This window comes from Topomyia yanbarensis, chromosome 2, assembly GCF_030247195.1.
Source record: "Topomyia yanbarensis strain Yona2022 chromosome 2, ASM3024719v1, whole genome shotgun sequence".
Taxonomy (NCBI): Eukaryota; Metazoa; Arthropoda; class Insecta; order Diptera; family Culicidae; genus Topomyia; species Topomyia yanbarensis.
Window position 1 is genome coordinate 398,191,311 of NC_080671.1, and position 16,632 is coordinate 398,207,942.

Here is a 16,632-nt window from a genome sequence, read left to right on the forward strand (position 1 = left end):
GACGAGTAGCAACTGAAATGAATGTATTGGGGCTGATCAGTTCGTGCCTGACCTGACTTCCGTGTGACCTCGTGGTGTACGGTGTGCTGGCAGCGCAAATGCTCGAGAGCAATAGATTTAGGCACAACGAAAAAGGATTTGGAAATTGGAATACGAGTGGGGCTACCTGAAATACGATTCGCACAATCGATCAATCGAAACCTTAAACACATTTCAATGCAGGATAAAACGTTTTGAAGATAGCAGATATGCAGTAAAACAACGTACACAAGTAACGTAATTTAAAACAGCACCCTCTCTATCGCACATTTCCGTTACAGAGGAGCATACTGGGGCGAGAAGTTATTTCGGCTCTTATTCGGTGACGACATGGTTGGGTGAATTCGCTCGGTTGCAACCCCATTCCACTTACGGTATAGTTCTAAGCGATTAGTTAGGGGAATTGGTGCTATGTATAGTGGCATACTGTGCCTACTGCCAACACAGCAGTTGTGAAAATTTGGAAATGTTTTTTTTTTGACATTAAAAATGTCTTACTCCACTATCTGGGGCTAGGTGTCATTCTAAAATCTAAACTATCTCCCATGTAACGAAACTATGTAAGGTTTGCACGCTTATAACTCCGATATTACTAGATGGATTTTAATCATTCATACACCAACCGATTCAGAAACACCTAACTTAAATATTGGTAATAATTTAATATCTCCCCAATAAAAGTAGACTTTTGGAAATTGGTAAAATTAAAAAGTTCACGAAAAACGGGAAAATTACCATTCGTGAGGCAGATTTCGCAGACACAGCCGTCAAGAGAGGGTAGCTTAGTTGCTCAATGAAACACGAAAAGTCATAAATAGAAGCAACGCATGCCCGTTTAAATCAGTTGTTGCTCTTCTCCCATACGGGTAACATCGTCTCCGGGCGATGCATTAAGCGCTATCGATTTTCGGTAACGTTGGCATTTGCACACACTCGCACCTGTGACTAAACCATATACGGTTAGTTTATAAATAGAGGTGACGCGTACCCGTTTGAATCAGTTTTTGTTCTTATGTTGAACGGATAAGATCATGGCTGCAGCGTCTAGGCACTACACTAAGCGGTAGACGCTATGCATTTTCGGAAGCGGTGGCCGTGTGCGGATTTTTCGGATACCAGCACGGTGTCACAGAATGATTTGCAAATTGGGTGGGCGGGGTGGTTTGGATTTAATTCAATACGGTGTGTGCTGCTTAAGAGTGTTGCGTTTGAAAAAAATATATTTATTGTTATGCATGCGTGTGCGTTGTAACTTGTTAATCCATGTTTACGGCGCTTTGTAGCTGCGTAGGGTAAAGAGCCTATTGGTTTTCATGTTTCATATTTCGGTTATATGTATGTTTTTTATCAGTAAGGCATCTGACAACGTGCTTCTGTAGTTATTGCACTGTTCAGCAGCGTAGTATTTTATATAGGAGAGTACACTCAGGTTTCTTTACGCGGATTTTGAAATTTACGCGGTTTTCATTAACGCGTTTTTTTTTAAATTTACGTGGTTTTCATTTACACGGCCTGTATCCCCTGCGTGAAAAATCTGAGTGTAATTGCATCGGAAACAATCACATTCCCAGCAGAACTTTTTGTTTTCTAATTTCAAACACTTTTGTTTCGTACTGCACACAACGGAAAATTTTAAAACAGAACTTACCGTCCCAGCAGCAGTTGAAGCGGGTGTTCTTTTTCGATTCAAATTCAAGCCATGTCTTAAGCCTTACTGGACTTAAAATTGTTTTCCCAGTTTATCCAGTCAGAATATCTGTCCTACCCTATGAATTTAAAACACAGTTCTAATTGCGTTTTAAAGTATACAACAAATAGAACGATTGGGTATACTAATTTAAATTTTAAAATAAATCTGTTTTAAATTATGAAACAAACCGCTGTACTGAAGATATAATTATGTCAGTCCTATTACCACATAAAACACCTATATAACATAAAATGCTGCAGAATTGGTTTAATAATACAATATTTACACTACAGAGTTATAACACGTTTTAATAATTAGCAACAAGAAAAATGTCACCAAGATAGCATAAAAACCCGTTTTAACTGGTAGTGCGAACGTTGCATAACAATGTAATTTATCAAATAATTTCATTTTTTCTACCACTAATCGATCAAGAAATACTTAAACTTAAGATTGTTTACCTAAGTTCATTAGTACATTATTGAAAATTTAAATGGAAAATGAAATTTCATATTTCATGGAGAATCTGTATATTTCCGTTGGCGGGCGTGGGCTTCCTCATCACAGCTCTCAATATGGAACTTTTCTTTTGAATATATTTTCTGGGCAGACTATTTTTACTAGTTGGATCAGCCAAATAATGCCAATCACCTAGTGAGATACTTGATTAATTGTAATAGTAGATTAAATTATGTCTTAATGGGGAGGGTATATAGCAAATTGTAACATATGAAAACAGGCGAGTGAGCAAGAACGTGAGTCGATATGTGTGATAGATAAAATTCATTTGCACGCTCTTGAAAAAAGCTACATTTTTAATGTCACCGTGGTCGTGTCCTGTACACAACCCTTTAATTTTTTATTGAAATTTAACCGCTTTGATAAGTAGGGTGTTGAGCCCAATTTAACGTTATTTCAAAGATTTCTAATATGTCTGTTCATTTTATTGGCTCAAGTGTCGAAATAGTAAAGAGAAAGGCGTTTGATTCGAGATCTAAACGCGAGTATTTCACGTTGTTCGCACCAGTGTTTACAACAAAGCAAAAATATTGATACAAATATATAAAAAAATCTATTGCTCAACGAAGTTAAGGAATAATGTGACATCTTTCGTAAATATCCATGATAGATTTTCTCGCTCATTTTAAGGTAATCTTTTTTGTGAAGAATTTTATCAATTTTAACAAATTCCAAAACTTTCTTCCATAAATTGCAACAGGCATTATTTGCAATCGATTGATGTATAAATATGTATATGTCAACGCATTGAATTCAAAGTTATAGGCTGGTTACGGTTCAAGTTACCTTTTTAAGCATGTGTTAGATTTGAACGCTGGGTAGTATTGGTAGGAAAAATTGTGTTCAGCTTTGCAACCGGATTATTCATTTAAACCTTTTCAAAACTCTAAAAGAAAAATATCAGCTGATTTATTAGATCACAATGATTCAAATCATACAAAATAGCTGCTGGAAAAACTATCGGTTTAGCTAAATGGTGCTTTTGAAAAAGTGGCTGTGATTTTTTGTCACACTACCACACCGTGCTGGAATACGCAACACAATTGCGCGATGAAAAAACCACAGCCACTTTTTCAAAAGCACCATTCAGCTGAGCCGATGGTTTTTCCAGCAGGTATTTTGCATGAATTGAATCGTGATGATCTAATAAATCGACTGATATTCTTTTTTTAGAGTTTTGGAAAGGTTTAAATGGATAATCTGGTGGCAAAGCTGAACACAATTTTTCTTACGCATACTACCAAGCCTTGAGCCTTAAATGTTTACCACGCATGCCTGCCGCACTTCCATTCATTATCCTTCGATGATGATACAAAACCTGCAATAGACATGTTGGTCCAAGCGGAGTCGCCGCGACGCAAGCTGTTTACGCCTTCAATCCGTTGTTCGAAATCCGTACGCGGCGACATTCGACGTGGAATAACTTCAAATGGCGGGCCATTTTTCTCGATGGCATGTTGTTAGATACTAAAAGTAGTATATGTAGTATTTCTTTCGAACAAAAAAGAGCCGCAGAATACTTTTTTATTTGATTTCGCTATAAACAATAGGTTTAAAAATATACCAAATAGCTTCGGAATGTACAAAATCACGAACAGTCTGTGTCTTACGATATTTTCACTGCTCGTTAGTACGTTAAAATTGGACGACAAGGTCGTCCGTAGTATTTTAGTTTAAAAATAAACGAGCTAAAAATTTCAAATGTCATTATTACGGCCAATTTTTTTCGCAAAACTCATCTTTGCAATGCCAAATACTACCAAAAAATTGGATCTTCTATAGAAATAGCGAATTCTCCTATTGAGGGGCCCGTTTGAGAAATTTTGACTCTATTACATTTAAAAACAGAAAAAAATCATAAACTTCTTCTCTGCTATAATCATTTCTCAATCCGGAGCCCGAGGGATTCTACTCGATGCCTCTAAAAAGTCCCATGGAGGTTTTGGAAACTCCACTTCTTCACATCTCTTGTAAGTTGTATTTTTCCTTCTTTTTTGAAATCCGTGAACATGTTTCCATTCCATAAAAAAGTGAAATAAACGAGAAATCTATAACTATCGTTTAATGTTTACCCTCGAGTTGGTCATTAAGGAACAAATTCAGGCCAGGCACGTAGCCAGAAATTTGTTGCATGCATGAATCTTTAATTCTGATCTTATTAAATTTTGAGAAGTTCCTTATGAAAACAATTCCAAATGTAAGACAATAGAAGCTTAAATTCCAAAAAGATGTTATTTGTCACAAGAAAGGCTATAGCACATCGACGGATTATTGATATTAAATTTGATTTTTATTATTTATTTACAATTTACGCTCGTTACAACGATTATTCAAGAGTTCAAAGTATTGATATGCTAACAGAATATGATAATTCTTGATGGAGTTAGAATATGCAAGGTATTCTAAACGATCCGTTTGCAAGGTGTAGAAGATGCTAAAGCGATTTTTTTTAGAAAAACCTTGTTAGAATGTTCGAACGAAGAGAATGACGAAATTTCTGATTTAGCAGACGATTTGTAGATGTGTAAAAACGGTTCAACTTCTATTTTCTTGATTTGGCATCTTGCCACTATTACGAGTTCTATGGGTCATGTTACAACATATTTTAATAAAACTATTTTCAAGGATGGCCTTGGCCTAGCAAATCAGAGCCCCAGTCAGGAAAGATTCTTGGTAATCAATAGGATTAAAATATATATTTAGATGATTTAATCAACTAAAGCATACTGCCCAGATTTAATCTATTAAAGAAAATTGTCCACAAATTGAAAGAAAATCACTTAACACTGATTACTACAATCTTCTAATTTACGTAAAATTTGTTAAACCGATCATTGATGACATCATCAAAATAACTAGCAACTACAAATATGAATAAGCTCAATAATTTCAGCATCACTTGCTTCCGACACGTGGAAGGGAATATATCACACTGAATTCCCTGTGTGGAAAAGTATGTAAGGTATAAGGCCCACTTTAAATGACGATTTCGGTTACACTTTCTAAGTCAATTCGTACCTTCAATAAACAAATATAGGGTGATGAGCCTATTTTCACCATACTAAGCAAGGTACTTCACTAATTCGGTAATTCCTTGCCTTACAATCAATGGAATGCGTAAAAATGGACATCAACCGCTTTGCTTCGTTGTTAAACACCAATATAATAACACAAATGCATTGAAAACAGTAAAATTCTCGTGTTTGAGCACAATGAAAACTCGAATCGAGTGCCCCTATTGTTGCGCTACCATTTGACTCAATGCGTTGAAGATGGCAGACACTGCTCTAACCAACGGCTTCAAATGGGTAGGGTGATAAAAGAAACATGGCGCAAATAGGCTCATCACTCTATTGACACTAATCTGCTCAGTAATAGGATCGTTTTTTGAATAAAATTAATTTGCTCTAATTTTTTTTTCCATAAGATGTTCGACTACTTGAACAAAGCTGTGGTGTCTGTTTTTTTTTAATTCGTTTATTTGACACGGCCCATACCGGTAGCTTAACGGAGCCGTGGATCTTTTATATGTTTACAATATATAAAAATAAAACAAACAAATGTTATCGTACAAATATTGGATCTATTTTTATTGCGAACGGAGACCTTCTTTCGCGGAGGCGCAAAAGCTGTCTGTTGGCATACTGCGTCAGGGGGTTCATTTAGTTCTCTCTTCTTTTTTATGCCCAGATCGAAGCTGGCTTGCACAGTGGTCGAAAACGCCAAAAACGTGAACTTAATTCACTAGAGGCCAAACCATCGAATATATTCACAGGGTGTCTGTGGAGGAATTGTTCGTATGAATAATCCCCACAATCTGATAATTGAAATTAGGCATGGCTTACTATGATCGAACTAAAAAAATTAACTATTTATTCTGACGAGGTAGAAAGTTGGTGTCTTCGACAAAGTTTTAGAAATGTTCATAGTGAAGAATTTTGTTGAAGAACTTGAGCTTGTAGGACTAAAGGTTATCGATTTATAAGGCGTTTTCTATGGCCACCCCCTTAAATCTTTCATTGTGACTTTTCGTGCAAACTATGTTCAATGTGTAGGTATCAAAACTACATAATATTGTCGAAGACTGTATGTAAAAATACTCACTCGTTTCAAAGTTATTGAAGATTTTTACATTTTTTACACCAACTTCAACTACGTATAAGAAAGAAAGGTGCAAACCAAAATACACGAACAGGCACTTTTTTCACTGTCTAAACTATGCACAAGAAAGCTAAGAAAAACCTTCTTAGCTTTCTTGTGCATAGTTTAGACAGTGAAAAAAGTGCCTGTTCGTGTATTTTGATTTGCACCTTTCTTTCTTATACGTAGTTGGAGTTGGTGTAAATTTTTTTTAAAATCTTCGATAACTTTGAAACGAATGAGTATTTTTACATACAGTCTTCGATCATATTGCATGGAATTGCATGGAAAAAGTAAAAAAAACATGATAAAGTAAGCTTACCCTATTCATAGGGTTCTAGAGTGCCACGCACCAAACCTTCTTAGCTTTCTTATGCATAATTTAGACCAGGAGCGGATCCAGAAAAAAATTTCGAGAGGGGTCCGAAATTTTGATTTTGGAATGAACATTGTACAATAAATTATACGTCCAAAACTCATTTAATGAAAAAAAAAATTAAAATTTTGTTTCAAATGATTTTATGTTTGAAACTAGTATAAAATTAAAACTAATTTAACATTTCTCAAAAGGTTAAAAAATTTCGGAGGGGTCCGGACACCCAGGACCCTCCCCCTGGATCCGCCACTGGTTTAGACAGTGAAAAAAGTGCCTTTTCGTGTATTTTGATTTGCACCTTTCTTTCTTATACGTAGTTGAAGTTGGTGTAAAAAAAATGTAAAAATCTTCGATAACTTTGAAACGAATGAGTATTTTTACATACAGTCTTCGATCATATTATGTAGTTTTGTTACCTACATATTTGTCTTGAACATAGTTTGCACGAAAAGTCACAATGAAAAAAGTTATATTAAAAAAACTATATTTAAGGGGGTTGCCATAGAAAACGCCTTATAAATCGATAACCTTTAGTCCTACAAGCTCAAGCTCTTCAACCAAATTCTTCACTATGAGCATTTCTAAAACTTTGTCGAAGACACTAACTTTCTATCTCGTCAGTATAAAAAAAGTTATTTTTTTTAGTTCGATCATAGTAAGCCATGCCTAATTTCAATTGTTGTCAGATTGTGGGGAATATTCATACGAACAATTCCTCCACAGACACCCTGTGAATATATTTAATGGTTTGGCCTCTAGTGAATTAAGTTCACGTTTTTGACGTTTCCGACCACTGTGGCTTGGTGTACGCGATCAGATGTTCTTCCCTTGATTCTTGTAAAAATCCGTCGTCATTGTTATTACCTTCATTGCCTGCTAATAATTGATCCTTGTTGCTTACAGTTGTTTTAGGGAATGCTTCTTTTGCGCTTGTCATTATGGTCTGAACAGCTGCCACGAATTTGGCCACCGTTTGTGGTTCAGGTATTGGTATTGAAAACTCTATTTTGGGTTGGTTTGCCGTAGATGAGTTGCATGTTCTTCTGCGCAAGGTAGTCCATGATGTGATGTCTGATTACAATTATTGCACGTAGGAGTTTGCACCTCATAGGTGCATAGCGTAGTTTGTTTAATTGTAGTTTCGTGCGCCGTTAGGAGTACCAGGAAAGAAGTTTCTCCAAGTATCAGGTATGACGAAATCTACTTCTCCGTATTGCGATATGCATTTTGCATTTTGCTCAGGAGAGGTACGTGGTGATAGGTCATGTAACCTCACATCTATGCAATTCCAAGGTTGTCACTTTCAACCACGTGTTTTAAGTTGTTCTGCAATACGAAACGCTCGGCTTGAGCAACAGTGGAAATTCCACGAAGATCCGTCCGAATATAATTAAAATCCTGATCGACCATCTTGGAATTCTATGAAACTTTACACATTTCATCGGCATGGAAGACAAAACATTTTCCACAATCAATAATATTATTTTGACTCAAGAGCAATTTTTAAAAGTGCGTAAACATTTTTTAAAAGTGCGTAAACTTTTTCAGTGTATTTGGATCATGGAGAAGCATTCAATAAAAAAATTTCCTAACAACAACTTTTGGCATATTTTTATAATTCTTACTATTCGCAGTTAAAAATACAATTTTCTTTTTAAATATGTTTCTAAACGCAATTTTAAATCAAAATGCTAATAACAAAATTTTTCTGAAATGTAGTAGTTCTCCAGATATTTCAAATTTTGTTTTAACAACATAATTCTTTTGTTTTACTACGACCTTTTCAGAAGTTATTCGCGTTTCTCCATCAACAATCATAACATTTTCAAAAGGCCCAGAACATTTCCTCTAACTTTCTCTTTGACATCAAGGTGATATAGTAAACCATTTGAAAGCTATACGAAAACAATCAAAATACTATTCACCTATAGGGGCTTATGATTAAACTAAATAGTTCGATCATATTATCATATTAACTTATGACAAATTTCGCGCCAAATCGTATTCAGAGTTGGCAGCACCCTATCAGATTCTAATGAAACTTTCTGTACATGAAGACTTTGTCACAAAAAGCCACTTTGCATATTTTGTTTTTCCAAAAATAATCTAGACTGTCTTTTGAAAAGGGCCAAACTTTTTTACCATTTTTTCAAATGGCTATAGTCTAAAAATGACAAATCCTACAAAAAATGTTGTAGGAGTGGTTTTCACAAAATTAGTCAAATTTTCGAATAAAAATATTGAAAAAATTCTTCATTGACTCCTACACTGAAAAAAAATCGATTTTAAAAATTTAAAGTCGATTTACAAAAAAAAAAACATTTTTGATTTGGATGAAATTTTGTTCCAAGATAGATAATTATGTTCCCTACCTACCGTCAAAAATTCATGTTGGGCACTTTTGAGGAAAAAAAGTTATTTGTAAAAAACTTTTCCTTGTCCAAACTGATTTTTTTTCTTCGGTGTATTTTTATCGAAAACTAAATCAATGAAAGTCATAATCATCTCAGAATCCAATTAGACTCAGTTTCTAAGAAGCGCGCTTTATCTACCAAGAGCAGTGGTAATTTGAAATTTTAAACTCGATTATCTCGAAATGTCGTTTTACTAAAAATGCTTTTTCCGTGATCACGATTGCTGAAAAACTACTCAATCAATTTTCTTAATTTTTTCAATTGATCATAATTAATTCCTTTTTTATTCATAAACTTTTGTTTCATGGATAAGAATTTTTAATACAATTTGTAGAGCTTAAAACAGTGATTTATTACTAAAAACGTTCACGAATGCAGGCAAAAATATTATTTATTCAACTAATCGTTAAGGTACGAGGAATACTCATATACTAATGGAATTTTTTGAGTTTTAGGATTTTAGATGATCTATTGGTCTCCAATCGTGATCACCGAAAACCTCTTAAATAATAAAACGTTTCGGAGAAAAAGCCATAACTCCGCCAATTATCAATTTATTTTTATACACTTGTTTATTTTACTGAAAAATTTACTACCAAAATATTATAAGCTTTGATATAATGAAATCATTGCCTTATTCCTTTACGTAAATTCAAACTTTCTTAACATTATTATCACTATAAGGTATGTAACCCCTTAATCAAGAATCCCATTTAAAAGAGTTTATGTCGTTAAACAAATATTCCATTATTACTTTTTCATTTTCTTGTTTAGTGCGGAGGAAGAATCAAAGAAAGAAATAACCACCACAACATTATGTATTGAATTTTACATAATTATTTATTTATTTTTATATATTACATTGTCAGCAGTACTGTAACAACATTTTACATAAGCTGATTGATTTTTATGAAGATCTAACACTCGGTGTGGAAAAAAACTGCTTTTTTTTCGTTTTCAATTTTGGCCCAACCTTAACTCATACTTTGACTGGAATCTACACAATCTTGTAAAGTTTTTCTTATTTTTGTATTGTGCTGCTGCTCCATCAGACATAAAATAAATTTTAGAGAAGTTTGTCAATTGTTTCATAAAATTTATCAGTTTTGAGAGGAATAAACTGCAGTCTTCAAGTCTTTCAGTCTTCCAGTATTCATTCAAGTTTGTTATGAATATATACCAAATTCGTTACTGATACTTTTTGCATGTGTCAGGCAACTAGCAGCTGGGAAAATGGATTCTGAGATGATTATGACTATCATTGGTTTAGTTTTCGATAAAAATACACTGAAGAAAAAAAAATTCAGTTTGGACAAGGAAAAGTTTTATTCAAATAACTTTTTTTCCTCAAAAGTGCCCAACATGAATTTTTGACGGTAGGTAGGGAACATAGTTATCTATCTTGGAACAAAATTTCATCCAAATCAAAAATGTTTTTTTGTAAATCGACTTTAAATTTTTAAAATCGATTTTTTTCAGTGTAGGAGTCAATGAAATTTTTTTTCAATATTTTTATTCGAAAATTTGACTAATTTTGTGAAAAACACTCCTACAACATTTTTTGTAGGATTTGTCATTTTTAGACTATAGCCATTTGAAAAAATGGTAAAAAAGTTTGGCCCTTTTCAAGACAGTCTAGATCATTTTTGGAAAAACAAAATATGCAAAGTGGCTTTTTGTGAAAAAGTCTTCATGTACAGAAAGTTTCATTAGAATCTGAGAGGGTGCTGCCAACATTTGTTCGAGTTGGCGCGAAATTCGTCATCTTCTTTTCCAATGGAGTGCATGAACCAGCTCAACCGTTACCCAAACTATCCACCTGACCCGTACCAGGACTGACTTAAAGAATCCATTGCTATCTCGTGAACCGATTTCTGATTCATATTATACTAGTTATGGCTCACTATTCGCTCTCGTGAAGCGTTTGTTCCTGTATCAGCAACACAACACTCTGTTCCTGTATCAATAACGCAACACGGAACTACGATATATACCTGCCTGGGGTAACCAACCACCAACCAGAATGACATACAAAAAGTTGCAACAGTATCCGTATGCCAATAAATATCTGAAATATTGACCTTTTCACCGCCCCTGTGATTTTACATGCTAGAAACCACTACACAAAAACTGGCATGAATAATATCTCTCGCAAAGACCAAGCAATCAACGACAATGCCAATCAGTCAATATGTACCCCATTTCCTACTTATCCCTTTACTAACTAATGAGAGCAGAAGTAAGCCGCCCCATAAATTTACACTGAAGTTTTTTTTTATGCGGGGGATACGTACCGCATAAAAAAAATCCGCATAAAAAAAACCGCATAACTTTGAAAATCCGCATAAAAAAAACCGCATAACTTTGAAAATCCGCTTAAAAAAAACCGCGTAACTTTGAAAATCCGCATAAAATAAAACCGCATAACTTTGAAAATCCGCATAAAAAACTGCATAATTTTGAAAATCCGCATAAAAAAAACATAAGGTGTGAAATATTTTTCAATATTAAGAGCCATAGTACTCAAGGAAAAGCAAGGATTTGAAGTAAGAAAGTTTAGAAAAAAGCGTGGAGTAGGGTCATATGAGCAAGCTTAGAGTTTCCCGGCTACTTAGCTCTTTTTCTTCTGCAACGCAGGAGTCAGGATCTTTTGGCATTAAATGCGAATCATCTGAGTCTGCGGCATGTCCAGACAAGCGTAAAGTCACTTAATGACTTATGCTGTCGGAACCGTGACTCCTTGGAATCGCAAGACTGACCTCGGCACCTAACCGACCAGCATCGAGATAACGATTTCGAGAGAAATTTCAACGTCGGGAAATTTCTCCGTCGGAGTAGACTAGGCCCCCGCCGGGGACTAATTCGAATAGATCGGGAAGTAGCGCCGGCAGATGCTCGTCGGGGCGCCTGACAACTGGAAGTCACTCCACCCCGAATCGCAGGACCGACCTCTGCATCTGCCCGAGTAGTATCGGTTTCGGAAGATTTTCCACTGCCGGGGAACTTTTCGTCGAAGTAGGAAAGATCCACCGTCGGGGACTATTCCGAGTAGTCCGTAGCGAATCGCCGGCTTGAATCATCGGGGCGCCAGTGAACCGGACGCAATCCTCCACCGGGAATCACTGGACTAACCTCGGCATTCTGCCGGACTGCATCTAAGGAAGAATAACGTGTCCGTCAACGGTTGCAGGAGACATTCTTTCGTCGGGGAACTCTCCGCCGAGGTAGGCTAGCTCCACCGTCGGGAGCTACGCCGAGTAGCACCGAACGCGACAGACCCTGGTCGTTGGGGCACCAGTGAACCGGAAGCCACTCTCCAACCGGAATCGCCAGATCGACCACGGCATCCAACTGGTCAACGTAGAGAGGAAGGCATGTAGAATATCATGCCGTGCAGGACTGATATGGCGGTTACGAGACAAGCGAAATCTAGCACGACCAGCTAGACCTGGAATCAAATGAAGTGCATTAACACGCCTCCCCCCTAAGTAGTCATTTCAAATGGAATCCGGGGGATCAGGCAAATGTCGGACTTCTTGGTGGAGTTTAGAGGAATAGAGAGTTATCTTCTCTGTTCAGAGTCCCTCACTCTGGCACATGATGGACGAAATCGGTAGTATGGTCTAACTACTGAACGTGTGCCGGGTCGGCGTAAAAGCTTTATCACCAAGTAAAAAAAAATACACGCTCAGAGACTTTTTTTCCGATCTCGCCGAACTGAGTCGAATGGTATAAGAGATTCGGCTCTGCGGGCCTCGGTTAAAAAGTTGACATTCCGACCGATTGCATAAGTTTTATTATGAGAATGGTAAAAAGGTATTCAGTCATTTTCTGTTTTTATTTTCACTGCATCAAGAATACTTCTCATATCCTTAACCCAAAGACTAGTAATTTATAACCTAAAATAAAAATATGAACATTTTATGTCTTTTGTTTAAGCATGTGCATTCACGAGGATCTATCTTTCGATAAAAGTCGCTTCAGGTGATGCCCTAGAAATTAAAAGGAAGCTGCATAAAAAGAATCGCATAACTTTGAAAATCCGCATTAAAAAAACCGCATAACTTTGAAAATCCGCATAAAAAAAACCGCATAACTTTGAAAATCCGCATAAAAAAACCGCATAACTTTGAAAATCCGCATAAAAAAGTCGCATAAAAAAATCCGCATAAAAAAGACTTCAGTGTATTTAAAAAAGAGCAATCGGTCTCGTTAAGCTAATTAGAATTCAAAGCAGTTAACAAAATATATTTCTAGCCCTTTTATTCCAAACAACATATCTACAATGAGTGACTCTCTTTGTTTACTTTCTCTTCTGTTAATAATTCGGTCGCTTTAACATTTATCCCTCAACTCTTTGCACAATATGCTAGTCAAAACCACCGTCTTTCGATCTGTACTGTAAAATATGTGAAAAGTGCTATAGTGACGCCGTAAAAATCGAATGAGAAAGTAAACAAAGAGAGTCATTCATTGTGGATATGTCTTTTTGAAAAAACGCTCAAGATTTGATAAAAATTGACTAACCTTGTTTTACAGTCGTGCATGTTTTCGTATCAAAATCTTCGATTGATCATTGACAGTGTTTGCGATCGGCTTAAGGCACCAACCGGACACAACGCGCACATTCCCCGTGTAAACATAAGGACAGGGCATGTCACCATAAATAATAATTACATCAATAAATCCTCTATAATGTATTTGATGGACTATCATATTAAAGTGTTCACCGAAACTAACTGATTGTAGGTTGTATAATGTAGTTGGCTTATTGAGGACTGCACTGTGAGTGATGATTGATTAAACTTAAACCATCTATGTATGTAAGTAGGTATATAATGTTTAACCAGGTTTCGGATTATGTATATAATTTTCTTGTTTCATTCATTCACATATGGTCATATTTACTCAAGAACTCATTCCATAACATTTGTTTGCCTTTCGGTTATGAATCCTATCTAAAAGATGTCTCTTTTTTATAGTTTTTTTTGCAATTCTGTGAAAACTTTGATCAACTTCTCTAAAATGTTTTGGACCTACCAGTTTAATCTAGTATGTTCGCGAGTGCTGTTGACGATATCTGAGCACTTATTTTTCAGATTGGAAAAACCTGAAGACTCGTTTCTTTCTATATTATAGACTAGCATTGTATTTTTTAGATTCGCTACTTATATGAGTTTTGCAGAAAGATTGTGATGCATAACCAAATTGAGTTCCGCTAACGAGGTTTGTTGTTATTTTGATAACCAAAAACCATTTTAGTTGTTCTTACTATATACAAAAATAGGAATAGGGAAATTTTCAACGCATTTGGTACATCCAACCGCTGAACAGAACCAAAACGGACAACGTCCTACTCATAAGATTGTTGCGTACTCTCACAGGAAACTAATTTGATATATTTAATAAACATACTGGTTTGATTAATTTGAACAATTAAAACAAACATTGTGATGTATGGCTCTTACAAAACCACGACTGTATTTCTTTTCCGGATGTCTCATTTTACATTATTTAACACTATAATTATTCTTTATTGATAAATACATACACTGTGAATTTCATAACAATTCTTTCCTCGATTACATACAAACAGGTCGAGTCACTAGAATATGTTAGCATCAACTTAAACGCTCCCTACATCCACAGTACACAATTCCGTTTACGGTCAACAACTTTACTGTCGGTGCATTTGGTACTTACGCATACATCAGTCCATTCCTATGTTTCCAGAGTCGTTGCTGCGCGAATGATGCCAACTTTTAACACCAGGAAAAGAAAGGACTTTTGTTTTGGAAGCGCTGTTGGAATGAGAAAAACCTAGCCGAGCCAGGATTTACTTTTGATCTGCGATAAAATGGAAAGAGAAGAAATTAGGTTAAACTTATGAATAGGTAAATTGTTCCCTGTTCGGGTGATACTGAGGGGTGCCGTGTCATAACGCCCGAAAGGTGGTTCGACACAAAGTCCGGGAACTAAGGCATTTCATAACATAGCGTCGGGCAGCATATGAACTACGTCAAAATATCCCTGATCCCAAGGGAATGTGTCATAAGATCCCTAACATTATGATGCAGTACTATTTTTGGACATAATGACAAAAAAATTATATCGGACTTTAGACTAATTTTTTGTCTTAGAATCTTTTGACGCACACGGCATCATAATTTGGCGCCGACTTTTTTTTTGATAATGGGCGTTATGACGCCGTACCTGTGCTTTATAATATCTAACACAGTGAGTGCGTCATGTAGTTCAGGATATCTACTGCGACATGAGATCCGAAAACGAATAAGACACATATTTATTTTCGTATCTTCTGGTGTGTCACAATATCCCGGAGTTCTTTTACGTTACAATATTCGAAACTATAAGCGCATTACACTGTCCAGGATATCGACGATGACATATGATCTGAAAACCAAAGTGCGTCATAACGTCCGGGACATGTTGGACTCCTTCAAGGAGTCCAACATGCTTTCTGATATCGAAGTACGGCTTCGTAAGTTGGAAGAATTGTGGGAAAGCTTCAGTGATACCTTTGTTGAAACCCTATCGCACTATGACTACAATGCCGAAAGGTTTGCGTACGAGAAAGAGCGAATGGAATGCAGTGGCAACTATTACGAAGTCAAGACCTTCTTGATGGCCTAAGTCAGGGAGCTTCAGGAACCCCAGCAGTGGAGCAGTCTCTTCGAGTAGGAGATAGTTCGACGCATGGTACCCCAGATTACCTCCATCTTACACAAATGAAGCTTCAAACGTTTAAGAGAATTGTGACAAAATGGTTGAGCTTCTGGGAATTGTTAATTTCGCTTATACATTGGAAGTTAGACCTACCAGAGATGGAGAAGTTCCACTATTTGAAGAGTAGCCCAAAAAGCTGATCGACCCGCTTCAAATCACCAAAGTCAATTATCAGGTGGCATGAGAAATGCTGTTGAAGCGATACAACAAAAGCAAGCAGTTGAAGAAGCGGTAGGTGCAGTCGCTTTTCAATCAACTTACACTTTTCACGAAATGAGTCATTAATCACCACGTACTCGTCGAATACTTCGAAAAATATTCTCACTGCTAAACTGGATCCAGTTACTCGACGTGGATGGGAATAGGGTCCGCTTCAACGGAAAATGATACGCTAGCAGATTTGTCGGATTTTCTGCGGCGTGGAATCCAGGTTTTGGATTGCTTACCGTCGAGAGCGGTTGACACTATGGGTGTTCAACAGGCAGGGCAATCACTGAAGCCGAAACAGCAACTAGTGAAGACCGCAAGCGTCTGGGGGGCGCTGTGTATCGTGGTCAGCGGATGACCTACTGTACCAGTGTAGCGATTTTCAAGGGATGGCAGTGACAGACAGAGACGCACTGTTGAAGGTCCCTGCGCTCAGTCGGAATTGCTGACGTGAAGCACAGCAGGCAAGGGATTGTCAATCGAAATTCAAAGTCGAAATT

The 16,632-nt window shown here is 36.5% G+C and overlaps 1 protein-coding gene across 4 annotated transcripts in view; it reads right to left on the reverse strand.

Moving 5' to 3' along the window:
- Nucleotides 1-13,860: 13,860 nt before the first annotated feature.
- Nucleotides 13,861-16,632, reverse strand: part of LOC131684871 (phosphatidylinositol 4-kinase type 2-alpha) — a 46,861-nt gene continuing 44,089 nt past the window's right edge. For all 4 annotated transcript variants that reach the window (XM_058968107.1, XM_058968109.1, XM_058968108.1 and 1 more), the window contains one exon: nucleotides 13,861-15,025. In XM_058968107.1, the coding sequence (XP_058824090.1) occupies nucleotides 14,941-15,025 (85 nt within the window). In that variant the 3' untranslated portion in view covers nucleotides 13,861-14,940. The remainder of the gene's footprint in view (nucleotides 15,026-16,632) is intronic.